Source organism: Rhopilema esculentum, chromosome 20, assembly GCF_057945365.1.
Source record: "Rhopilema esculentum isolate cy_ngs chromosome 20, ASM5794536v1, whole genome shotgun sequence".
Classification (NCBI taxonomy): domain Eukaryota; kingdom Metazoa; phylum Cnidaria; class Scyphozoa; order Rhizostomeae; family Rhizostomatidae; genus Rhopilema; species Rhopilema esculentum.
In genome coordinates, this window is record NC_142834.1 from 5,399,014 (window position 1) to 5,426,393 (window position 27,380).

The 27,380-nt window shown below is 37.8% G+C and overlaps 1 protein-coding gene and 1 long non-coding RNA gene across 3 annotated transcripts in view; one reads left to right on the forward strand and one right to left on the reverse strand.

Moving 5' to 3' along the window:
• The window catches only part of LOC148957832 (uncharacterized), a 31,783-nt gene extending 30,961 nt beyond the window's left edge, over window positions 1–822 (reverse strand). The window contains exon 1 of the long non-coding RNA XR_016144995.1: window positions 399–822. This is a non-coding gene — a long non-coding RNA (uncharacterized LOC148957832). The remainder of the gene's footprint in view (window positions 1–398) is intronic.
• Window positions 823–6,654: 5,832 nt separating this feature from the next.
• LOC135687057 (uncharacterized) overlaps window positions 6,655–27,380 on the forward strand; it is a 42,414-nt gene continuing 21,688 nt past the window's right edge. Inside the window, exons 1-12 of one of the 2 annotated variants that reach the window (XM_065203503.2) lie at window positions 6,655–7,375; window positions 14,137–14,241; window positions 17,648–17,746; window positions 20,612–20,714; window positions 21,330–21,367; window positions 21,753–21,826; window positions 23,121–23,224; window positions 23,905–24,077; window positions 24,745–24,957; window positions 25,754–25,854; window positions 26,135–26,356; window positions 26,687–26,973. In XM_065203503.2, the coding sequence (XP_065059575.2) occupies window positions 7,208–7,375; window positions 14,137–14,241; window positions 17,648–17,746; window positions 20,612–20,714; window positions 21,330–21,367; window positions 21,753–21,826; window positions 23,121–23,224; window positions 23,905–24,077; window positions 24,745–24,957; window positions 25,754–25,854; window positions 26,135–26,356; window positions 26,687–26,973 (1,687 nt within the window). In that variant the 5' untranslated portion in view covers window positions 6,655–7,207. The remainder of the gene's footprint in view (window positions 7,376–14,136; window positions 14,242–17,647; window positions 17,747–20,611; window positions 20,715–21,329; window positions 21,368–21,752; window positions 21,827–23,120; window positions 23,225–23,904; window positions 24,078–24,744; window positions 24,958–25,753; window positions 25,855–26,134; window positions 26,357–26,686; window positions 26,974–27,380) is intronic. The other variant, XM_089114315.1, reaches the window with a different exon arrangement.

Here is a 27,380-nt window from a genome sequence, read left to right on the forward strand (position 1 = left end):
ATTATAAAGGGCTTCTAAAGTTTATTATCTGTAAATAACACAATAACTTATATGATCAAACATGTTTAGAGAACGTCCATATACTCACATGCTGGCCTCATTCAAAGTTCATTCAATAGTTTGTCTAAAAGTATCGCCAAACTTCAGTCATGATGTGATTTCCTTTTTAAAATTAATCAGACATTTACTTCCAAAGACGTTGTCTGATTCAGGTTTGATTTTGTATATCTACTAAATATTTATTTAATTATTTATTATCTTAAATTATTATGTAGTAAATTAAAACTTTATTATTTAATTCTGTAAAATTTAAAATGAATTATTTAAAGATTTATGAATTGACTTGTTAAGTTATTTTAACAGTTTGGCATTGAATCAAACTAACTGGTAATACCTACACTTTCTTAATGTTCCTCTTGCTCTTTGTTGATCTTTTTGCAGCAACCAACAGCTAGCTTTTCTTCTCTTGTACTTGAATTCACCAGTGGCTCTCACTTTTGCCTCTACACTAACTGCTGAAATCGTGCAGTGGTGCAATGGTGCCTTTACTTTTCTGTATGACTGTTTTTTCTTAGCGGATTTTCTTATTTCCTGGTAATGAATGCAAAACCGGAATATAATCGGTTTCGATTAACTGATAAGGGCAGAAAACAGGAACAGCATTCTTTCAGCAAGAGAATCGTTTCTTCATTAGCAGTTTTAAGCAAGGATCTTTTGTAATTCTAGAGAATCAAAACCCCTTGTTGTTTTAAGGCTGTGTCAGGCGTGAAGTGCTTAGTAATCTATTGTATAGCTTAACAGTTTTTGTGCGTTCTTCTTGGCCCCCTTAACCTAGACCACTTAGGCCATTACAGCGTTGATTGTGTCAAAGTGTTTAGGAGTTGCTGTTAGGAAGTTTATGAATGTGGAACTCTTGTGATAAAGCTGGCCTAAGCGTTGGACCACTGATCGTAGTTTCGTTGCTCTGATTCTGTTGGGATTCGTATCAGTTTTATGTTAACCGAAAATTCTTTATAAGCTCCGTAGGGTGGGGGGAGGGGGGGGCTAATTTTTCGTGATACGTTTGAGGGGGATTAATAGAGAGGGAGCTTTTTCTAAATATGTGCGTTCTAAGATCTTGAAAGACGGACGTTTGGTACCAGGAATCTTCAAAGTGATTGTAGATAAAAAGGCATTGAGATATATGGTAAAGAATGAGCATAAGAAAAAGACCAACAAACTAAGCTCAGCCATGAATGCAATATCATATCTTTTGTATCTTGTATTAATACTATTAATTGACAAGCTATATAGAGAAGCGAAGTTATAGATTATTTTTCTGCTTCAAAGGGAATGTTATAAGAGAAGAAGGCTTACATGAGAGGAAACGGTAAATACAGAATTTGTGATTATTAGAAAATCGAAGGATGACGCAGCTCAACTTTTTCTCTCCTGCCGTTGTCTTGTACCTACACAATGGTAAGCTTAATTTGTATCCAATTTAGTGAAAAATCTGCTTAGTTAAAGCTGTAGAGGAAGCAGTTCTGACTGAACGATGCAGTCGACAGCGTGGCCCTAAAGTCAATTTTCCTTTGTGGCTCGTGCTCGAGTATCAGTAAACAATAATTAGATGGATTCAACAAGCGGCATCTGTTACCAAAATTTACTTAAAGAACTTCTAACCACAAAAACGTAGGCTATGTACATTCTAGACATTCCCCTCCCTTTCAGCATGCGATAAAAACTGAATAAAATCAGGCGGTCTGTCTTTATATTTCCCTGCTGTAAATTATTTACTGCCGTACGATTGTCTGATTTCTTTTTTTCATTCGTGTGAATTCAGTTCTTTTGTACAGTACGATTTTAGCCAAAACTTAGTCGCCAATTTCGGCGAGGTAGTTTGTTTAGTATCCGGTGCCTTGAATATGCTAGATTGCTATTAAAACCATTTCTATTCTGTGATTAAACTTCCCTACCCTCTAGGTGTCGCCCTAAGGTGTATTCCAGATCCGAGGCAATGCGATGAGTCGAGTGAACAGCCCCATTGCAATAGCCTGGCTGAAAGATGTGTCTGATAGCCCCAAATGTTTCATGTTTATAAACGAGTAAAGTAAGAATCTGTGAATTGATTTATAATTGGTTTTAAAAAGGCAAGCACTTTGAAACATACTGCATTAGCTACCTAAAATTGGGGAGTATATTGCACCTTAAGCTTACTAAGTCTTTACTTGATTAAACGTTGAAAGTGTTTGTAAGGCTCCTCTTGGAATTCCATTTTCAACTAGGGATTATGCCCGTTATTGCAGAAGCTTTCACCCTCATTTTACGCTTGCCGCAAAGTTCACTATATCAGATGAAAAACGAAGTACATTGCCTACCGTACAGATTAATTCAAGGAAATTGCAAAGTGAGCGAAACAGAGCCGGATGGAGAAAATGAACAAAACAAATATATTACTGTTGCCTTCTATGAAACTATGATGACGACGATATAAATAATTGTCGAGGATGACGAGGATGTTTTGTCATCGCTAAGCGGATTTTGTTGACAAGATGCGATACTGTTATACTTTGTAGCTACCACTTAGAACAAATACTAAATGAAGGATGCACCTTCTGTCAGAAAATATTAACGTCCGAAAGTTTTGGCGTTTATTGAAAGCTTTCCGTTGTTAGAAATATATTTCAAAATGTTTACTTTTTCAAAGTCGTTTTTACAACCAAGAATTACTTGAGTTGTTTATTTATTGATCTTACAGTAGCATTTTCATCATATGTGTATTCTCACTAATTTTGTAAGGCGCTAAATCACTTTTAAGTAACTTGTACCACCCTTCCTCTGTTAGTAACATTACCTTTTGGCACATCTTCTAATTGTGGCATTCTAACTAACTGGACAGGATAGTATTGTTATTCGTTTCTAAATAAGTCTATTACATCTTTAGTTCTCTCACTTGAAGCCTTGATGTGAAAGGTCCTTAACGGGGACACAACATTCCCCTTTTGCAGAGAGAAAAGTTGTTGAGGCAGTTAATATTGCTTCATTTATTTCATTCTAAAAGCTATAAGTTGTATTTAATCAAGATGTCGTGGAGATTCAATTCTCGATGCGTACGCTACTACAGGCCAGGTCACCTGTTACTCTGTGACATTGCTAGGTTTAAATCTCTTTCGTGTTGTGAAACTCCTAAGAATATATCCAGCTCATCTCCACTTCCCAAAGCTCTTATGATAATACCCTTTCGGATTGCCACCTACATCGATAACAGTTTAAAAATGCCAAAATATTTCTCAGCTTGCACCTAGTCAAATACAAGCGTCGACGATTAGCCGTGCAATAAGCCTAGCCATAGCCGCTTGTTGCAAGGCTCACCACAGGAAGACTGGGCCGAATCCTATGTCGTCACAACAAATTCTATTATATGGCCTTACGTACAAGGGACAACTGATGCAACTTATTGGCTTTGTATTGGCAATGCCGATCCGAGCATTGTGGTGCCGCTGACAGCATCTCAGGATTTACTGGTAAGATGTTGTGACAGTGGAAATATCAACATAGCACCTATTTCAGCAACAAGGTCTTAATTCGAGAAGGTTGATTTTGCAATATCGAATTGTTTCTAAAAAAGAGCATGTTATGGAATGTGGTTCAAATATCATTTGCCACCCAACACAAAATGGTAAATAACTGTGTTACTGACTGGCACGAATAACGCAGTCCCTGAAACTACAAGCTTTTGAAACTGGTTGACAAACGAGGGATACTACAGAAAGTTATTCGTTGAAATCATTTTAGATGAAACCTTTAAGCTCGAATGTTACAAGAGATAGCAAAAAAGATGATATGTGTGTAAAATTGAGACAGTTTTGGTGTTCCTCCAACAGTCTGGAGATGATATGGTGCTGTACCTAAAAATAGACACATGGAAACACTAATTTTGACCAAGAAGTCTCATTCTTATGTATTTGGGTGCGAAGTGATAAACCCTCTGGTTGACGACTGAATCAGTGTTAAACACTATTTAAAGTGTGCTTTGCTAGCCTTTTAAAGCTTTTCAGACCATCTATATCTGTTGTATACCGCATAGAAAGTTTAGAGGCAACTGGATTTGGAGGATTTGCCGCACGCAGTTTACTTCTAAAATTGCTGATTTGAAAGAAAATGACAAAAGTAAATTGAAGGAGATTGTCTATGTACGAGGCCATTGCTTTATATGGAGAGGGGGCTGAGAGGAGAAACACATTCCGTTTTAAATACCCCCTTTGGAAAAAAATCCGTTGCAAATACGAGGAGTTTTTTCCCCTTTTTAGTGCTTAATCGACTTATTTTCAAACTTGTCAACAAATCAAAGATTTCTCACCTACTTTGTCGTTAAAGGGGACCTAAAGCCCCCCCCCCCCCCCGAACACAATCGCCAGTGACGGCCCTTGCTACATAGCAAAAATTTATTTGTGTGATTTATATGAAGAAGATAAGGTCTAGTATGTTGTTGTTTAGTTTACGCATAGAAAGGTCTGGAAGCCTATAGCGAGCCCTAACATAGGAAAGGAGTGATAGGTTTGAAAGAGAGGGATGGATTTGAAAGAGAGGGATGGATTTGAAAGAGAGGAGGAAAGATCAAGCTTGTTAATTTTAGTTCTGGATAAAGACAGCCTGTAAGAGCCTGGGTATGAAGAAGATCCATAGGTTATATAAAAGTGCAAATGTGAACGACTTTGTGTGCTACTACGATTAAACAAACGCTAATATCGTTTTTTAGAACTTGTTCAGAAAAGGATATTATATAGTAGCCGGATACGTGGTTACAGAATATAATATATTTTTGAATAATGTAATATTGAAAGATGAGATTTAAAGGGCAAGGGGAGGGGGGACTTGCCAGTAATTTGAAAATATGAGAAAAACCAATTTTCTAAAAGAGAAGTTGCTGAATGTAGGTCAAAATCTCAAAATGGCCCTCCCAGCAAACGGTATCTCTTTAGCGGATCATCTCCATTGAAGGAAAGATGGCGGCTGTATCGATAAGCAAAAGAAAAGATTCATAGTTTGCCAGGACAGCAATACACAATAATTATGTTCATCCGTTCCGTGCTCTAGAGAAAAACGGGTGAAGCACTTAAATAACTTAATACAAAACGTTGCCAAAGTAGAATCCTTCAATTCGAGGCCAGTTAGTATTTTTTGTCGAAAACAGCGAAAAGTTACTTGAAAGGGTTTTGTGATATGTCTCTTTTTTATAATCGATGCAAAAATGAATACAAACATTCGAGCATCGGTGTTTCTTATTATGGTTCTTAATTCAACATGGATTGTTTTACAATTACACACAATTTCTAAGACCATAAATACTTTATTTGTATGACAATTTTAGTATCACTGTTGATTAGCTGCTAAAATCGTGCTTGTTTTAATAACGCAAAAGAAAATTTTCAGGAACACTTTGCTCTATTTCTTCTAAATTTTTATCGGTTGATGCAACCACGTAGCTGTAGATGTCGGCTAGGGCGGGCAAACTTGAGTAAAAACCATATCTGAGGGGGGCAGGCTTTAGAACAAGAAAACAAATATATAACAGATATATTTGGACAAAATCGAGCTTACAAAAGGTTACAAGTCAATAATGAGTCAAAAAACAGGACAATGAATCAAATAAAAAGTGTCAGAAAAGGAAACTGCAAGTTTTCCGTAGCAACTCAGTTGAAAATTCTTCGAAAGATATAGCTCGAGATAGATTTTTTTTAAAAGGCACTTTGACAAAATGGTGTGCTACAATCTTTTTATAAAAACCTGTAAATTTAAGTTCAGGCTGACTATTTTAATTTTTCCAAAAATCTTAGGCTGGATTGTTCTTAATTTGTTTTTAGCTTAACAGGGTGTAAGCAGTGCGATTGCTCCTTTTTTCGCTCTAGGTTGGTGTACAGGCCTCATTTGTAAACAAAGTGAGTGAGACAACTTTCATTAGCCGACAAGTTTGAACATTCACCGAAAAGGGTTGCTTACTTTTCAGAAATTAAGTATCCCCTCTTGCCAAAGCAAAAATCTAACGGAACCTTAGTTGTGCCAACTTTTCAAAATATCATTTGGGAAAACTGCAGTCAGAGGGGGCAAGTTGCTGTCAAAATTTTCGCTGTGCCCCCCCTGCAACTACGTGGCTGGTTGATGATCATATTCTTACGTTATTATTTTTATGGCAAATCAAGCCCCAGTGTCCTTAAATAGGACGCTCTAATAAAAAGAGGGTATTGTGCCTTTGGAATATTTATTTGGAATTAAATATGTGGAATAGTTAATATTTAGAGGAGACAAGCATTCTTGCAGAAATTTTGATGGAACATCGATTCAAACTCTTTTTTAAAGAACACGAGCCTCAAAATTGGTCAAAAGTTAAGAACAAATTGAGAACAAGCTGTGGCTTAGCTACTGTAAAATACAATTTTGAATAATATTAATTTATATTAGAAGTCTAAAGGTATTTATTTCACAAACCATAATTTTTTTTGCATCCAACACCGAATTGGTAAGGAAAGGGAAAGTTAAGTTATTAAGCTATAGATTTTGCTTCTTAATTGATTGCAGCGGGATTTTGTCGTACAGTTGCTCTATATATTGAAAACAACATTTGACCAGAAACTAAGATCCTGTATCCCTCGCCTGTTTTAGAAAAACATCTCGACAGTTAGCTTAACCACCTGGCAAATTATTTCAAATACAGTTTTGTTTTTGGGTGTTTCGTGTCCTTTAATTGATGTTGGATAGGTATTTTTTATTCCGGCCTGTGAGAGCCTTTGCTCTCTTGCTTGTTGCTCGAATGACATGACACAGCAGAGAAAAACAAAAGACGTATACGCCGAAGCGGAAGTGTGTAAGTATTCGGACGGCCAAGGGTCTGTGTTGATTGATGCTTTTCATTAACTTCCGACGTATTGAACAGCTCGTATAAATCGAATTACTTGACACGCAAGCACGCTTTAAAATTTATGTGTTCACGAAGCGTGAAGAAGCACAGAATCTGATGTATCACCAAGCGCCTTTTCAATAGTCATTGTATCACATGTGTTGGTTTTGAATTACAACCAGAACAATCGCTTGGGAAATTTTACCGGGACACAGGAGTCTGCTAGAAGTTTGAAGTCAAGACTTACATCACAGATCCAATCAACCACAGTTGAATAAGACATTAAAGCTGAAATTCGTCAATTGGTGCAGCCGTGCTCGCTCCTCTCTCGATATGGCTAACGGGAGGGCAATTTTAATGGCTGTAGTTGTTGCTTGGGGCTTTTCATGTTACTCGTATGCGAATACAGAATTTGCAAACCAATGGGCTGTATATATGCACGGTGGCTTGGAAGTGGCCAAGCAAGTTGCACTGGAGCACGGGTTTCGCTGTATCGGCCCGGTAAGTTTCTCGGCTTTTTATTCGAATGTTCCCAAATTTGACCAGGTAGATATTGTGTTTTTGTTGCCGCAGCACCATACCAGCCGATATTTATCGAGAAATTATTTTGCATGGTGCCAAACATAATATCAAAAATTGCTGAAGTTTAATTCGAAAAAAACTTGCCAGTCATAACCTGAAACTACCTTCGCGCGATTTATAGTCCCACCAACTGGCCTACTCAATTCATCCATGTTATTTGCCAGTTTTGTGGTCAGATTTGCCTTGAAGTCAACGCACAGTTATCACAGTTCAATTCGTGCGAGACGACTATGCGTTCATGACAAGTTTGATCCTTCAATCCCAACCGGGCTTATGACATCATTTAAAAGTTGTGTTAATGAAAGGTTTTATCTATCCATTAAGCAAAATTCATCCTCCTGATCTTTGTTAAAGACACTCACCTCCAGACTGTGTGGAGAATTGAATTTTTCTTTGATGTCATGTAATGGTAATTTGTGATAGACCTGAAACTTCGTGCCAAATTCGATCTAGTGAGTGGCAGAAACTGTGATTTTCCCCACTCACTAGCTCTATTTTAGTAAATAAGTGAGATAAAATTGGCTGAAATTGAGAGCACGATAATTTGGCCTGTTTTCATTCATACCACCTCATCCCAAAACTGCCTTTGCAACGAAACTAAACACAATGTGAAGTTGACGTGAACACCACCCCTGCCGAGCCTGGTTCCGCTACTTCGCCGTCCCTCTGCGACTATCATCAATACCATTCACCCGCTTTGTCTCCTTAGTGTAAACTTCAAGTTCTATCTATTGCATTTAAAAATTCCAAATACAGCTCTGTGTAAGCTATCTAATCCCAAGTTGCCCCATAGTTTGTGTAAGTCTTCAAGCAAGGACGTCTCATTCACCGATGTCTACATTAAAGTTGTAATGATAAAAGTAGATAGTCTGATCAGTGTTTTAGCTAAGGCAGAGCCAGACTGCTAACAGAGCCTGTATTTCTAGATATCGTTTCACTTAAGTTCTGCCCATCACGATCCTCAGCTGCTAATAGACTCAACACTCAACTCAGCCCCCTCCCCCACCATTCATAAGATTATGCTAGTAATTCATAAGTTGAGAAACACATGTATTCGCATGGTTAGTTTGCATCATTATGCGTCATTGCCAATTCCAGTTTGACTTGAGTTTTCCAACCCAAACTTCGTCAATTCACGAGTTTTCTACCATATATAATACCCAAATTCGTTGAATCACCACACCCCTTCCTAAAAACCAATTATTTCGCTACAACATATTTTTGAATACACGAAAACTTCTAAATTTACGGGTTTAAATGCAACATTTCAGTGAGGTTCGATGGTTGTTTGAATATTGTTTTAAAACCAGTTGGTTTATGGTCCAACATTGTTTGGTATCTAACTCGTATAAGTTCTTTCCACGAGTAAACTCCGGCAATATCACTTCTCAGATAGTTATAGTTGACCAACACCTAGAGACAAGCAGGTCAGTGCCACTTTGTTAACCATTTTACATAGAAAGCAGGCATATCTTATCGTGATGCTTATATAATCGCTGCTGACCTGCAGCTAGCAATTTCTACTGCAATACCATGAACAAGTTGTGAATGCCACGGGATTATCGATGCTAGAAAAGTCGATTGGTTCCAATTGACATGTAGGTCTTTCATTTACGCATAGCGTTTGAGGGTAGTATCAAATTTAATGCAGCAGCTTAGAAGCTTTAAATTTGAATAAACCGTCTCTCTGTCTAATTGCAAATTTGAATGAATGGACCAAGCCGTAGTTGATTTCTTCAATCGGAGTTCTTTTTAAGTCCAGAGAACTGACGAGGGGGCACGAATGGGTCCCAAACCCAGCTCGTTACTTTCTTCTTACTTGGATAATCTTTGAAATGAAGAAATAGCTTTATTTACACTCGAGGTGAATCCAATGCATCTCACTGGCCTAGACCGAACGCTCCTAAAGACTAAAATGGTAGAAAATCGCTGATAGGCGTGGTGCATACATCTTCTGGTCCTGTCAAGGTCAAACCTTCTTGTTTTGAATGTGTCTTGTTTAAAACTTGACACTTCGGGACGAGTTTGTTTAAAGAAACCAGTTTCAAAATGCCGCAACTTTGTTCGATATGACGAAGTGATGGAAAAGATTTTATCAATCAATTATAGCTGTATTCGTTATTTTAGTTTACATATCAAGATATTTTTTAAGGCCTAGTCAACCTCTACGTTTTGCTACCAGATTTTAAAGATGGCCAGTCTCATAGCAACGGACACATCCCCGCTTTTCCCGGGACAAAGTTCATTGGCTGGCATAGATGTTATGTTATGTTTGTTAAAGGCAATTGACAGATGTTAAAGTGGCTTGAGCCATCTGTTAGTCAAAATTAGCCAATTAATGAGCATGTGAGTGGAATCGCACTCCGGTTAGTCAATTTTTGATTGAAACTCCGTAGGCCCCTTTAGTGTATGTCGATCGCCTCTACGTATGATAAATGCGTATGGCTTGCAAAGCCCTTCTTTTCTTGGAAATGCATCAAAAATCTTAATCGTTGGGCACTAGATCAATCAAGCATTATATACATATAGTTATTATTGGCAGAATGGCTCAGTTTCTTTTATTGACAGCTAGTTCTTGAAACTGACAGCTGATTACTCCTGTCCGGTATGTCGTAGCTCCCAGTGACGTTGTTTCCTCTCATCACAGCAAGACTTGCCATCCACCCAAGCTTGCATCTGAAAAGGCTTTTAGGGACCGACAGCGACTTCTGCTTTTAGTATTACCAGCCTCGCTTTTAAAGGAAGACTAGAATATAAATGATAGGTTGATATCATTTTGGGTCAGATCTGCTCTCAACCAGACATGAATTATGTGACGTGGTTGCTTGGGGTCTCATTTCTTATGCAGAGCAACGAGCATAGCCGATCGAGTCTCGCGCAGGGCGTTAAATTTTTATGCCATTCCATAAAAGGTTTTGAAGGAATACGTTTTTCATATTCCTCCCACCTCTCGAACCTTTCTTAAAGTAAAGGAATGCATTTGTTGATACAACACTGCCAAGTTTCGCAATCTGATGGGTGAAATGATCAAAGAACATAGCTACTCAAGGCCATGAAGCAGAGTTGTCTTCTCAAGTCTACCCAATTCTCTGACCAGGGATATACCTAAAAGATTCCTTTAGGGCACAATTATAAACATAAATGTTGCAGAAAATTGTATTTAATCAGCTTCAGCGCGTCTAAATTGACGTCACATCTGTTTGATTGAAGCTCCCCAGTTGTCCGTGAAGGAAGTGATTGCGTAGCGAAATTAGGTTTGACGGAAAGGCAGTGGTTAGAAAACACCAAGATGCGGCTGCTCAGTGGCATATTGACTCGATAGATAACGCATCGTGGTTCCCACGCATGACGTATGAATGTCTTTTTGCACCGAGAGGTAGAGTTGCTTGTGCGTAATTCCTATTAACCGTAGGTGGCATAACGGATTACCTCTGGCCACACATTGATTTGCAACGCGGAATGTGTTTGTTATGCTGGAGCAGTTTCCGTGGTAGCGAGATTGAATAACCTCTATTGCTTAGTATAAAACCAGGATTGAGCGTTAATAACGAGTTCCCTTTAAACTTTTCACAAGGGTGTAGTCCAAAGCCACGGAATGTCACTTCTCTAATTATTTTTAGGAGATTATTCGTTTTTGTTTATACAAAACTAGTTGTAAGTAAACCAACTACTGAACACACTGAGAAAATTGGAAACCTTGTTACTCAGAGAGCCGAAATTTGAAGAAAGCAGAAATCTAAAATTTTGTGATCTTCCATCGACATTATTAACTGGCTGCCATGAAGCTTTTAGACACAAACAATAAAAATTCTTGCCCAGTCTTACTCATTCTCTACAAGCAACTTCAAAAATCTCTGTTCTTCCGTAATGATGGAAATACTAAGATTTTGAATAAAACTCTTTCCCAGCATGAAACTTTTTTAAGTAGTACAATGCAACACTGAAGTTAAAAAACTCATAAGAAACTTTGAATGCTAAAAACTTCTGGAGCGAGTGAGTGAGTGTATGGTGTGGGTAGCTTCCTTAGCACAACACATCTGGTTTTTCCCGTTTTCATGTAAAATTTCATATCAGTTCAGAAACTCATGTTTTAAGGAACGATAGGTCACCACCAGAAGTTGAACTCTTTGGACTCAAACGGTTACGGCCTTTTTTTATTGATGAATGCTTTCAAGGGCCACCTAGAAATTTCTAGGCCCATCCAAATCATTAAAAAGATTGGTTGGACTCTGCACCATGTATATAATTTCGATACCTAGTTTTTCTTGTTGATTTTTATTCCCATTCCCATCCCATCCCATCACATTTCTTCAACAAGAGCAAAGTTTCTTAATGCGATTAAACTGTTGGTTATCCAAGCTGATGTTTTTATGTATTGTGCGGTTGCTGAAGGTTTTTTGACATGACCATGGTCATTAGAATGATCGTGGCAAGACAGCGATAAAAAACTCTTAAGCCTGGTTTCCACTGGGCGATTATCGCGATAAAGGCGACAACTTCAACAGACTTTTCGCTTTTATCGCGACAATCGTCATAATCGGCCAGTGGAAACATGAAATCTTTAAAAACAATCGTGCTTATCGCGCCACGATTAACGCGACAGAATATCAAAAATTTTTGATATTCTGTCGCGTTAATCGTGCTTATCGCCAAAATTGACGTCATTGGAATCAATTTCGAAAGGCATACCTCGATCACCATGACAACGTTAACGTCAAGGAAAGAGTCTTGGCATGTCGGGAAGTTTCAAGGGGTGAATCATTTTTTTGCAATAAATTATTTGAAACACCCTTCTTATAAAAATTTATAAACCAAGTAGCGTAGCTTGACAAAATGGATCCCGATTGTGTTCAACGAGACGAACAGCTAGCAGAAGCTGTACCCAGCTAGCAGACCGTACCCATGTCTTTACAACAAAATAAAAATAGACTGCAAATGTAAGAATGTTTTTCCAAATCCTGGAGAAAGGTGGCAGAATATAAGAAGACCTTTTTCTCGCAATGAGATGCTTTCTTGTAAGGGGCGCCATGTTGATTGTACAAACAAATTTTTTCCGCGCTAATCGTTCTATTCGTGCAATGGAAACTGTCATTACATTGATAAATTCAATCGCGATTTTCGCGTTTGTCGTCCTTATCGTGATAATCGTGGCGCGATAATCACGATTAAATCATGTTTCCACTGGACGATTGTCGCGATAAAAGCGAAAAGTCATTTGAATTTGTCGCTTTTATCGCGATAATCGCCCAGTGGAAACCTAGTCAGTTCCATCGTAAATACCTCTCAATGTGTACGCACCTCAATTGACCCCGCGTCACCGTTATGTGGCCGCCAAGATTGTTCAGTTCGTGTTTTATCCTGCTGCTTTTTCTGCTTAGTATGATGTATTGCTTTTACGCCATGATCAACTGACGAGAGGACCTACTCTCAATTTTATAGCTAAAGACAAGGCCGTAGCCAGGCCTGTGGAGTAGGGGTGGCAAATCCCCAGACCTGTTGCAGGCAGACGTTTCAGCTCAGAAGTCTTTTTTTAAGTTTCGCTCAGAAGCGAAAGTTTTTTGAGCACCAGGCACCATCTTAAGAGGCCCCAATAAACATAATATATGGGTAATATATGGATAATAAGAGATCCAAATAAACAATTCTCTTGCTCCAGGAGTGGCATTGCCACCCCATGCCACCCCTTGGCTACGGGCCTTGATGGAAAAATTAAGCAAAACATAAGATATATTTAGCGAACAACTAGCAACACACGAGCAAATGTTGCGTAACAATTGGACACCGAGAAAACATCCATTAAACATAAAGAGAAAGGATCATGTAAATATTAAGCATAGGAAATTAAAGACCAGCTTCGATTTATGATTATCATTCAAGTATTGTTTTTCTGTTGTCAACAAGTATATTCAATATGTACAGCATTTAGGACAACTTGCAAGGCTCGATTTGCTAAAAAAGTAAAAACAACTTAATAAGGCCATGAGCCTCGGGTGTTGTTAGGCATTATTTTAATTTAATGTCATAGGGACAGTTTATATTGTGCATGTGATTGTAGAAAAATCAATTTTGAAATCAGGACAACAATCGAGCATTGAGTTATCAAAAAATTAAGAACATCGAGCTTCGATAAGAATTACCTAATGTTTTATGAAAGGAGGGTGCTGACTTCGCTGGCTTAGTATGGAAATGTTACAGCTAACAAACATTACTTAGTAAACATTCAGCAGAAACATTCCGCAGAAACATCCAGTAAACTTGACTTGCCCAAGTCTGGAGGAAAGGAGAAAAAAAGAAGAGGGAGGAGAGCAAAAAAGAAAATAAAGATGGGAGGAAAAAGTTTTTCCCCTCGCACTTCCCTTTTCCTCTCCTTCCCTCTTCCTTTGCACCCCTCCTTCCCTCCTTCCCACATTTCTTCCTGTTCATTTTTTTTTAAATTTGATGATTTTTCTTTGATTAATAACTGAGACATGGGCAAGTCAACCAGTAAACAAGCAAGCTTATTTAGTTAGCACCCAGAAAAGACAGTTAAAACTTTAATCGACAATCAAATGTTTATCTGGAGTACAAATTATCCCAAATTGGTACAAACTCACCTATATATGTAAATACAATATATGTATAATTTTATTTTCCATCTTTGTTAACCATATAAATTTTTTGACTTTATGCATCCTTTTCAGGTTGGAATGCTAAAGGATGTGTACCTGTTCACACATCGTGCTGTTCCTCGCAGGTACAAAAGAAGTACCACATTTAGGAACGTTGTTCTTTCTAGAGACAAAAGAGTAAGTAGAGAAACTCATATTTCATGTAAGTGCATGTTAACCGTTTTTCCCCATGAAAGAAATTTCCCCATGAAACTACATGCCAATTTCCCGATTTTAGATCGTTTTTAGCAAAGAAAGAACTTTTTGAAACAAAAAGAAATTAAAAAAATTATACGAGCTCCAGTTCGTTCTTAGTCCTAGAGCCTGTTGAAAATGTGTAAATAAAAGCATCAGGTTTTAGTTTAGTTTGATGCCAACGACGATGCTATTGTAGCATTACATAGACATTGAGATGTCATAGACATGTTTCAGTTTCAGTTTTCAGTCACAGCAAATAAAGCATTACCCGAATAAAAGACAAATTACCATACCTCAACTTTGAAGATTTCCAGAGATAAAGAAGTCAATAAAACATGATACTCAACAAGAAGATACAGGCACAAACACAAGATAGATTGGAAAACATTCAAAACAATTGTTTATTATATTTAAATATTTCTTTGTATGTCCCAAAATTTCTTCAAGGACGCTGTAATACCATTTACAGTCCTTAGTAGCTACATTCCTAAATTTGTTATTTTGACGAACACTTCAAGAGCATGAACCATGAATAGGAGACTACCTCGATGACCCGGCTTCTAGGAAAGCTCTACCTCGCATAAAGGGTAGCCCCAGAGGTGGGATAACTCTGGTTTGCTTGCAAACGCGTTTTTGCAAAACCTGATTGAATGTACTGGAACTCTAGGGCTGTTCCTCCTTAAAAAGTGGCTCTAACAGACCCATATAATAGACGAGTTCTTCGCCCGATAGACAAGTATTTTTAAGAGAATCTCACAACACAAAAAATTTCTCTTCCTTTGTAAGTGGACCAAGGTAATATGTATTGGTAATATACCTAGGCTTCGGGTCATACAAGGTGGCCAATTAGTTTCAAGTCTATACTCGTAAACATGGACTCCAACCATGTACGTCAGTATAGATTGCGGTACTTTTACTGTCGACAGGAAAAGCATCCCCGAATGCAAACAGCTCTGTCTCCGTGTTTAATACTTTTATCCATGTTGTTTACATGGTAAAGCTTGACTTAAGAGGGAATGTTGACTCCGTATTCTTTTGGAGTTGTATTCGATAAGGTGATTGTCCATTTGACCAGGAATCGGCAAATGCAAGATCAAGTCCAAAGGCGGAAGGATATATGAAAACAACGGAAAAACTATTTTATTTTCCTCTAAAATTTCTTTCTTGTTTGTAAAGCAAGCGAATTCTTCGCCATTCGTTGTTTCTATGGACAACAGAGGAATAATAAGTTGTACTTGGATCGACGTATGTGGCACATGATTTGTATAAAATGGCCCAAAAATATTTATATTTGATGTTGATGGTAGGCAAATTGAAGCCAAAATGTATGACTTAGCAACATCTTCTTGCGACGAGAATTGATGAAATATTTATTAAACAGCCTTCTATGAATATCTTGGTTGACTTTCACGTGAAATTGTTGAAATATTGCATGTTCGTTCAAACTCTGCTTTGAGCAACCCTTTGTTTAGATTTTCTGTAGTTATCGACATTTGCCTGCCCAAACCTGGTCACTAATGTAAAAGCTTGATTCTTTTAAGCCATTATTTCTAAAAATTAACTATGACTGGTCTATTTAAAATGATTAATCTCACGGTAATGGCAGATGGCGAAAATTTCAACATGAAGCTCAAAATTTCCGCGTGCATTCAGTTTAGAACTATTTTAACAATCCACCATGGAAACACCCGTGTCATACCAATTAGATTTTATTAAGGATTATATTGCGATAATAATCGTGGTTATGATGATTATGATAACTAGTTTCATCATCATTATGATTTTTGTGATTATCCTGATGATGGTGATGATTATTATTTATCACTATGATGATCACAGTGATTGGTGATTTAGGTGATTATTAAGCTGATTATTTTGGTTGTTATTGCTAAAATGTCCATACTACACCCCCTTTTCTTAAATCATATCATTTATACGAACATATTAGAAGTGGAAGTGCAACAAATTAGGTTGTAACCTGTTAAAGAAGTAGGGTATGTATCATCTATGCTAGACTCAAACATAGAAAAGCTACCTAAGATTTCCTAGCCTCGACTCTAACACAACAACCTCTTTTGCAACCTATTTTCTAGAAGCATGGAACTGCCAAATGTGGGCAAATGAGAATGATTATCTAGCCCTTGCAATTAGCCTGGTATAATAACATGTCAGAATAACTTAACTGAAGCAAATATGAAGGCGTATTCAGGCGTGAATGTCTAATTGCACATACCAACTAAAGGGATGTCTAATTGTCAAGCCAACTGGAGTGGGAAGTGATGGATAAAATTTCATCTTCGTATATCCAAATTAACGAATTATCTGTTTGACATAACAGGACAGGGCGGTTATCAAGCTACTTGTCATAATAAGGGAGTTAAGTGGAAAAGGCCCTAGAGACTGATCTATGTATTCAGAGATTTAATGTCATTGTTACTGGGAATCTCCGTTAGGAGCACGGCATTTCTCCGTTTAGGATGTATCAAGCCTTATTAGCCTTTGTATCTTTGTTGAATACTTTGAAATCGGTCGGCTTTCTGTTTACGATGATATTATTAGCTTTCCCTGTCGCGTGCAATATGTTACCCTTTGATGGGATGAGCGCCACCACAAGATGTGAGCCAAAGCAGTGTAAGCTACTGTTATGCACTGGGCGATACCATGTTGCTCTGTTAATAGAATGTTTATACCCAGTTGTAGGATTCAAAGCAGCTGCCATATGATCTTGAAGTCACGCAACCTAGGAAAGGAAACCTGCTACTGGGATTCCAAGGGGTGCAATAATGCTCCAAAAGGTGCAGTTATGTTGCAAGGGGTCCAATAATAATCCAGGAGGTGCAACAATGTTACAAGGGGTGCAACAATTTTGCAAGGCGTGCAATTTTGTTGCAAGGGCCTCAATTTTGTTGCAAGGGATGCAGTTTTGTTGCAATGGGTGCAATAATGTTGCAAGGGGAGCAACAATTTTGCAAGGGGTGCAAAAATGTTGCAAGGGGTGCAATAATGTTGCAAAGGGAGCAACAATGTTGACAATTGTTGGGGGCTCCAGCCCCCCCCCCCTCTGGTTCCGACGGGCTTGATTTTATCAATGGTTTATCGATTTTGAACAAGATATCATTTTCTCAGTACTGAACTTGGAAGTGTTCTTCATCGGTATGGATCATTTGCTTGCCTTAACTGGCGCAAACGCGACTATCCCGTTTACCAGAGCTCAAGAAATTGGGAGACGAGAAAGAAGACGAGACGAGATGAATGGAGATGAGAGAAACTGGTACCCAGGTAGAAAGCGACGAGAAAGGCTGAAAAAGTATATTTGTTTTCAACTATTTAGTTCTTTTCTTTGTAGGTCGATTTAGTTGTTCAGCAAGAAATAAAGAAGAGAGTCAAACGAGAAGCAAAGGACATTCATTTTTCAGATCATTGTTGGGGAAATCAATGGTACTTGGTAAGCAAATTCAGTAACATTTCTCTCAAATATTCACCCTCTTGTATCGTTGAATAGCTTCGACTGCATAACAATAGATATAAACAACTGTTGTAGACGGAAAACAACTGTTTCGGAAAAACTCAAGCAAAATCTGGTTATTACCCAGCAGTCAAATGCCCACGCCACAGTTACTCAAATGGAAGGTGGGAAAATTGCGGCCGTATTCAAGTATAGGAAAATTTCGCTTGATATTGAGCAAAGATATCCCCGCTGCTATCCTTTTACATAGGAAAAGCAATGATTAATTAACAAAGAACTCTGTGTTCATTGTCACCGGTTACGTAGCAAAGAAAAAACAAGTGTGCATTGAGGAAACAGGAAACTAGACTAAATCTTTTAGCTATCGATGAACTTATCAAATGTCATTTGATTTATAACATTAGAAACAAACTACTCAGATCTGTCCTATTCAATGCATGCTCTGTTAATTGCGTGAATCTGCTTAGGACATGGATTTCTGAAAATCGGGTGCACAGTAAAAGGTTTTGTTACCATAAATCTGTATCTTTTTTCTTTGCGAGACAAGGAGAGGAAATAAGTAGAAAAAGCAATTTATTTGAATGGAATCACTAATTGAATGTTACCTTATTCAATTTCAAGCCATTCGTAGTATTTATCTCTACACTCTTTTTTACAAATACACACTCTATAAGAACACTGAGGCTCGATTTGCCCAAAAAATTGGAACAAGGCTAGAACATGCTCAGCTTCAAATGAGAAATTTTAAAGAAAAGAATTCGCATTTTGAAATTTATGTCATGCCAACAGAACAAAACTATGCAATTTATAAGCAGTCATTGCTTTATTTTTAAACTTTACCCAGTAAAGCATTTTAGAAACTATATACAGAATGTAACTTCTCAAATATTTGCAAAAAATCACTCTTAAAATATAAACAATTTTAAGAACATAAATTGAGCTTAAAATTGTCAAAAAGTTAAGAACATCGAGGCTCGGCAAAAATTATCTGGTTCTTATAAAAAAGAGTGTAGTTATGAACTATAATCCTATGCTTTTTGGCTCAAGAGAGACCCTTATGTGTCGGATTCAAGCACAATTCAGTGACTGTTTTAAATCTTCAATGATTTGGGATTTCTTATACGACCCTGAACACAGCTGGCGAGAGATCATCCGAAAACGTGCTTTGTTGCATGCATGTAAAGTCAGAAGCCTATCGTCACCCGCATCCTCATTTTAAAACCGGATAAATTAACGTTGATGTGGGTATTCAGCTTAGGCGTACGAGACTGGAATGGGGGCTGGAAGTGCTGCAACTCCCCCAGTTAAGCAACCTTCATCGCATTTAAGGCTCCATCCAGGCAGTTCCATCCCAATAAAACATCAAGTTTCGGGCATATCAAATTATCCATGCAAAGCCCCCCCCCCCCCAAACGTTTTACATCCTCTATACCTATGGAGATAAGCTGAAAACTCTTCAAGATAGTAGGTGAAAGGTGCAGATAATTATTAGGTGTCATGCCAATGATGGTTTGAGGGGGCATGGAAAAATCTGATATCGTATAGAATTGTTGCTGTCGTTTGCCAAACAGAACAATTCTGTTTAGACACACTCAGGTCACAAAACCCAAAAATCTAGGTAGGGCATTGAGAAATTTGATGGTCTCCCAGTGTACACGTTTGGATATACTCAGATGTGGGCGTCGATTTGGATGTCCAACTTTCACTTACAGTTCGCTTTTCAAGCCGATTTGCTTTTCGGTGAGATGTGCAAGAGGATCTCTGCTATGCAAGCATATTGAGGCTAACAGTCAGTATATATTTTACCTTGACATGGAATACATCCTGTAAGCTGACCATAATCTACCTTAATCCCAATGTGATCTTCATTGTTAGGGAGTAGTATATCGGTTTTCGAACAGGATTATTTACGATTACCGCTCTGCCTGATATAGGTTATATTTTCTGACATATGTTAACATAACGGATTGATAATTTATCATTATTTAACTTAGGCTCGTGTCAGTATTTCCAATGTGATTAGTACAAGCCAGATCGCAAATTTTGTGGCTTCTACTGCCTTCTAACTCGTTGTTCTGATCCAGCATGTCCAAAGTGTTTTTTGATGCATGGCACAGCTGCTATCTTATTGCTGCCCTTGCAATTCGATTATGTTCAGAGCTCAGAACAAAAAAACGTCAAGTCTCTCGAATCTAAGGGGCGAAACTGGGGAAAAATAGAAGAATATCACATTTTTTGAAGCAAGATGCAGTTCACCGCCGTAACATGACTACGTAACTTGGTGCCAGAAAAAGGCAAGAACGCAAAGTAGGTTGAGAAGCAACATGTCACGTGAGCAGTTGTTTCAGGTGGTGCAAGAGAACCAGAAGAAACGTTAGAAAGCACTGGAAACTTTGAAGATAGCAAGGAAAAATGAAAACATAGCATTCTAAAGTATTTTCGTCAGATATATGCTATCTTAAAATTTTCCTGTACCAAAGGCTTTCTTGGTTGCACTGAAAGCCTGTTCTAGAATTTGATGTTTCCGGAGATCATCCCCCTCCTCCAACCTGCCTAGTAATAGAGAATTACTGGCTCGTCGCTTAGTAGCTCGGAGCTGCATAGAGACGAGTGTTGGTTCAATTCCAATATCTGGGAACTCTCTTAGCGATGATATTTCCTCAATTTAATGTTTTAATCTAGCAGGACGGGAACATCTTACGCTTCATGGTGCAATTACGGTAGAAATGAAACAAGACTGGAGAACATAGCCGCAGATTAAGGTCAATCGTCGTGCACTCTCTCCCTGTGCTGAGAATAGTTTTAAAGCCAAGGAACTCTACTAACGCTTTTTCTTTCTTCTAGCATAACCGAGACCCGGGAATGTCTGGACATGATATGAACATACTACCGGCTTGGAAGAAGGGCATCACGGGAAAGAATGTTGTCATCACCATTCTTGATGACGGTATGTTTTAACTGTGTTTTTTGCTAAATTGTCTCAAAAAACGATCAGGGCAGGACTCGAGCCCGCGACCAGTGACCGTGATGCAATCACATCCCTTAGGCAATATTTACTTTGCAAAGCTTTTTGAGGTTGCAAACCTAAAACTCTACATTATATCGAAAATTGTTCCTGGTTGCTCATGTTCTGCAACAGTTTGAGTATATGGCATGGATTGTTTTTCATAAAAGTAGTATAGAAAGATTCGTATTGTTATGTAGCGAATGCCGCATTATATTGTCTCACCCAACTCAGTTACAAACATCAGATTCGTGGCAGCTGAATGCAGTTTTTTAATTGTTTTTACTGTTTTGTTTCCAATTTAGTGAAAGGAATTATGGAAACCATATGACTGTTGTTTTTTGTAATTAAGTGAGTGGAACTACAGGGGAGTCATGTCCATACGATCTCTTGCTGGTAAAACTAAGCAGAAATTGATTCAACCGCGGTAGTAAATAGAAACGTTACTTTTACAGGCATTTGAACGAGATTATCTAACGCCAGGACTCTGTAATTCTAATTAATACAAACTCGTTGTACATCACAGGCTGTTTCTATTTTGCTTTTTCTATTTTCAAGGTATCGAATACACACATAAAGAACTTGTGAAAAATTATGTAAGTTGCTGGGTTTTCATCCGATTTAAGTGATTAATTTGTTGTAATTGATAATAACTGAAAGAAATTGCAGCATTCTGATTACTTTTGGCAAGAATTAATAAAAGATTTGGTACCGAGTATAGCAACCGAATATTACGGAGTGTAACAATACATGCAAGGGGAGGACACTGATACGAGTTATTACTTGATAGACACTGAGGTTGAGAACTCCAAAACAAAGAGCAAGTTATTACCCATTACTTCCTTTTATGCAGTTGGATCCTTTGTCAGGTAACCTCTAGAAATTTACCATCTCTCTACAACGGACAGCCACTGTGGAGGAGTCCGCTCTTTGGAGGTTTCACTCTATGTACTTTTTAAATCAGATTTTTCTTTCTTTCAGGATAGAAATGCAAGTTACGACTACAACGACAATGATGCCGATCCACGACCACGTTGGACATTGGAAACCAACCAGTAAGTAAATATGATCGTTTATACTTATTTGATTAAATTTGATTATTTGATATACAAAACTTGATTGTAAACAAGCTATAAACAAATTCCACTCCTCCCCACTGCTCATTTCCCCGCTATTAAGTACGAGCACTCCAATATTCCATGATGCAAGGCGGGTTCTTAGGGGTTAGGCTCAAGTCCTATGCTCAAAATTGTAGCTCACGGCTCACGGCATTTGTTGCGTTCGGGATATTAATGGTCTTTCATTGGCTGATTTTTCGATGATTCCAAAATATGATCCCATTTGAATGCCTAATGGAAGTGGTCAACCCGAAATCTAGTGTTAAATGAATGCAATAAACCATTAGTACTATGAGGTGAATTATGGGCTAGTTTCTAAGGATGAATTCTCCCAATGACACTGAATGCAATGATAGGTATTATGAGGGTTCATTGGATATAGTTTTATAGTCTCTCGAGATAGCGTTTTTATTAATGAAGGCAGTATCGTGACTTTTTTACAAGATGAATCTTATCAAAAGTTAACAGATTTTGACTAATTAAAAGGTTAAATGTCTCTGGAAACTATTTGTACATTACATTGGATTTCCAAAGTTTTCAATGGCATTGCTGCCTTCGAATTTTACAATACGTTGATAAGAATAAAAAGGTTATAAGACTTTCGGACATCGTATAGTCATTGCCTTTCTTTGAACACTAACGTGATTTTAACAGTTGCAGCTCATAACGAAAAGGGTCACTAAATCGTTTATAACTTCAGCTACGCTGCCACATTCCATATCCTTATTTGTAGTAGTAGGTTGCACACATAAAATTTGCCTGTTTGATATTTGAAATTTGCTGAGCTATGGCTTCGTCTGCCCGAGTTTCCAAGTGATAATTCTCTAATGGACTGCTGGTGGACCTTAAAACCGAAATTAAGCGTTACAACATTGCTCACAATGTTGGTCGAATAGCTGCGAGGCACGCCCAAAACCAATGTGAGCTTTTTAAGTGACTGCTCGTTACCACTCGCCTTCGTATTTATCTGAGAACAAAAAGAAGTTGGCTTATCATAAGAGTATAATTGTATTTGATGCCAATACAAATATCTTAGATATTATGATGTATAGACAAGTAAGTTGTCTTCAAATCGATTCATAAGTGCATTTGATTTAAAAAGTACTGATCTACATTTGCATTCTTTAGATGTATCATTTGCTCCTTCGTGTTATGGTCCTAATCTATGTCTTGTTGAAAAGTACTTTGTAGAAGATAAGATCTTGCCTTTGCAAGAATTATGTCTACCTAGATTTCGTAGAAATGGTCACGGAACCAGATGCGCTGGACAAATAGCCGCAACTGGAAACAACTCGTTCTGCATCGTTGGCGTTGCTTATGATTCAAAGATCGGCGGTACGTTTGCATACCTTTTTGTTTAATTCAATTTATTCAGATTAAAAAAACTGCAGTTTACCTTTTTACCCAGTTGAAAACCATTGTAATTGTTGGATAAGCCTACTTTAACTTTTTATCAGCCTGGACGTAAATAGAGATCACTCTGACTTTGAAAGAATTATATTTCAGTATGGGGATTTGCTAGAGATGGCTCGTTCAATAAATTCCAGACTGTGAAATGACGTGTATACTACCTGAGGTGTTAATCGGAAAAATATTTAAATCATGTTTGAATATATAAAAATATATAAAGCACATGACAAGCATATTTTAAGAAAAAAGAAAAAAGGAAAAAGGGGATTCCATCGAGAGGGAGAGGAAATTGCAATATATTTGTTTGTGCTTCTGGTACTTAATAGTGAAGGAAGTGAAAGGAACGAAGAGCAAATGGAAATTTCTTATATTAAAACAGATAGAAGTGCATAGCCAAAAGGAGATAAGATTGAATTGCTGTGGAGAACTTTACATGTTTCTGCCTAGGCCACTATAAAAAATGTTTTCGGTTCTGCGAGAAAGGTTCCAGCATTCAATTTCCTAGGCTAACGGCAACAATTAAGCAATGCTTGCACCCTGAATAAAGCTACCATATTATCACGTTAATATTTTGGAATATTAACTTCACATCTCATATTTCATAGGAATTAGGATGCTTGACGGCGAGGTAACAGATGCTGTGGAGGCGCGATCATTGACGCATCGCAGAGATTATGTCGATGTTTACAGCTCTAGCTGGGGGCCTGATGACGACGGAAGAACGGTTGATGGGCCTGGGAATCTGACTACGCAAGCGCTCATCGAGGGAATTCTCTTTGTAAGTACTGGATTAAACTCAAAATGCATTTATGATGCAATTATGATACAAATGTTTCTTGATGCCACGAAAAAGCTTAAGGACAAAAGACAGTTTTTAAAGTGACTTATGCCCTCTATAAATAAGTGATATACCACTCAGATGCTTATTGATTGACAGGTTACTAAAGGCGCTTTAGAACCATTAAGATCATGCCTTCGTTTGAAGACATTTCAAAAGTCATAAACCACTGTTGATCCGTTGCAATTGCTTTGGGTTAAAGATCAGAGATATCGCAAAGTAAATTTAGAGCAAGTTCCAGTCTAATTTGCAAATTCTCAACCTACCAAGCAGGTAAAGCAGTAATTGCACCGCGCCACAACTGATTTGTATCGAAGTATAAGACCCTGTAAATGAGAAGGCCTATCGTAAGCTTTTTCTCTTTACAAATACAACCTATTCAGTGTTGTAACTTACAGGAACTTCGTGTAACATGTTGTTATAATACGGCCTATTTTCAGCGAATGCAATATCTTAAATATATAATAAACAAACAAAACACCATGATGATACGTAGGATCATAAAACAATGGATATAAGAACATGATCATGGATATTACACATGTCATGTACATCTTGCCGCGATTTCTTGCTTGTGATTTGATGAGTAATGTATTTCTTCTTGAAGGGAAGGAATGGAAAAGGAAGCATATTCGTGTGGGCATCTGGCAATGGAGGGACGAATGATGACTGCAACTGTGATGGCTACACCAATAGCATATACACGATTTCAGCTGGCGCTGCGACGTCTTACGGATCACGGCCTTGGTATCTTGAAGAATGCGCTTCGACTCTCATCTCTTCATATGGGGGTGGCAACAACGTTCTTGACAAACGCATTGCAAGTATAATTTCTCCTCTTCCTATCTTTATTCACCAGACCCTGTAACTGTAACTGTGCTGTCTAAAAGGGCTACGCAGGTTATTTGTGTGGGCTTCCTGCAATGCATTGAAAGTATCCACTTGTTTGAAAGTCCGGCTATTCTATTTGTATCTAAACGCTCCCATTTCTAATTGTTCCACTTTTAGCCAACTTTTGATAATTCTAATTTACAATACTTTGACTAAGTCTTCCTTTCCCTCGAAAGTTCAAATTATTAAATGATTTGACTGTACCTATATTTTGTTGGGATATTGAAGATTTTAGAGATACAAGTTTGGATTCTGTATGATGATGATGATGATGAGTTGATGATGCTAATGGACGTAATCATGCTAGATTAAAGTTTTTTTATTAAATTACAACGAAGAAAACCCACTATTGAACCAATATCAACCAATATCACTTTCTTTTCATATAGTCCAATTTTCGCTGAATATTTTTCTATATATCATATTGCAATTTTAACCATTTGCAGGATTTATCAATCGTTAAGATTAACAAAATTTTCAGTGGAAGAAATTTTAAGAGCCTTGTGCCAATACCTACATTTGTTGCCCAAGAGGTTCATAATAGCCCAGAACCCACAAAGCTGGACCTGTTTTTTTGGCCCAGAATTTGGATACATATTTATCTTGCTTGATAATTTAGGTGCAGTATAGGCTAAAATGATGTCAGTCACATTTCTGTTAGGCAGGCTGACTGAATTCGAGAATTGCATCAATGTCAAGGCATTAAACTAATCTATTTTTTATAGGTTACTTCAGATCTGAATGGAGGATGCACTTTAAGGCATACTGGAACATCTGTTGCTGCACCATTTGCTGCTGGTTTCATTGCACTTGCTTTGGAGGCGAAGTGAGATCTCTTAATATCATTTTATCTACTCAAGCAACTTAACCTTATCTTGATAAGCAAAGTTAGTTGCTTATGTGTTCTCAACAATACAAGTCACACATAAGTGTAGAAACACATCGGTAGGAGATTGTCAAACGGTCATTACCTAACCAAGAAAATCCCGCCCCAAAATTTCGAGGGTCTGCATTTTCAAGCGGTACTTAGGCCCAGCAGTTTTCAACTTAAAAATTGATTCTAAAGCATATGTATGTAACTTACTATATGCGTTGTTGCTTTGCAGACCAGAGCTTACTTGGCGAGATGTACAACATGTTCTTGTGAATAGCGCCAATATTCGAAACTTGGATCAACACAACGTGCAAGTGAATGGAGTTAACAAGAAATTCAGCCCAACGTTTGGGTTCGGTTTGTTGGACGGGGGAGCTTTGGTGGACCTTGCTGAAAAGTGGTCCTTGGTTTCTGAGCAGCATATATGTAAAACTGCCATTGCTAGACCGGCACTGTAAGTATTTTCGGCATTTCCAGACTTTCGTTCCTAAGTATTCCAATTTTCTTCTTATAGATTTTCATCAGACATTTTCTTGTTAGTGTAACGGATAGAAAACAAATATTGCTATAGTAAATGAAATTACAAGGCATTTTTAATGGAGCAGAAAAGCAAGAGTAGCAAAGTATTATAGCTAAATTACCTGTTGTCAACATTTAGACCCTGGATGTTCTTTTGATGGAACAATTTTGTGGACCATGTGATTCTATGTTAATTTTAAGTAACTTTAGCTGCATTGATATATACCTAAGCTATTTATCATAATGTCCAATGTTTTTATTTCAGCATTATAGATAGTCGTCAGAAGCTGATAGTTGATATTGATACCAAATCCTGCAAAGGCACTCGCAGCTTCGTTCGCTACTTGGAGCATACCCACCTAGTTGTGAACCTCGTGCATTCTAGTCGCGGAGCGCTCTCTATCTACCTGGTTTCCCCAATGGGAACTCGAAGTAGGGTGTTAAGTAGGCGCAAGCTGGATACAAGAAGAGGAAGCTTCAAGAAATGGGCATTTTTATCAGTTCACTTCTGGGGCGAAAATCCTTATGGAAAATGGAAATTGGAGATAGACAGTGAGTTATAATGTCTTATGTTGTCTCGAAACGAATAACATGAAATGATCCTGTTTCATTTGATTTTGAGTGGTAATTTATTTATTTATTAATGCCATTAAAAACCAAGGCTTTAAATTTCTGGCATCAGGGTTGTAGCTTCCCTACACATAGAAAATTGACTTGACATGCCCCAAAATTGAGTGAACATAATGTGCATAAGAAAATATTTTTCGGCTTTCGATAAAAGGGAAGACTTTTTATGTTTTATCGGTTAAGCATGGATACCTTTAATTTTTCATCATGGATTTTATTCTTGTAATAAGAACCGTGCAACTTTGAGGGCATTTTTGTATTACTAGGCATTTTTTAAATCAAGCATTATGTAACTGGATCAATGAATATTGTGCCTTCGTGACGTCATAACA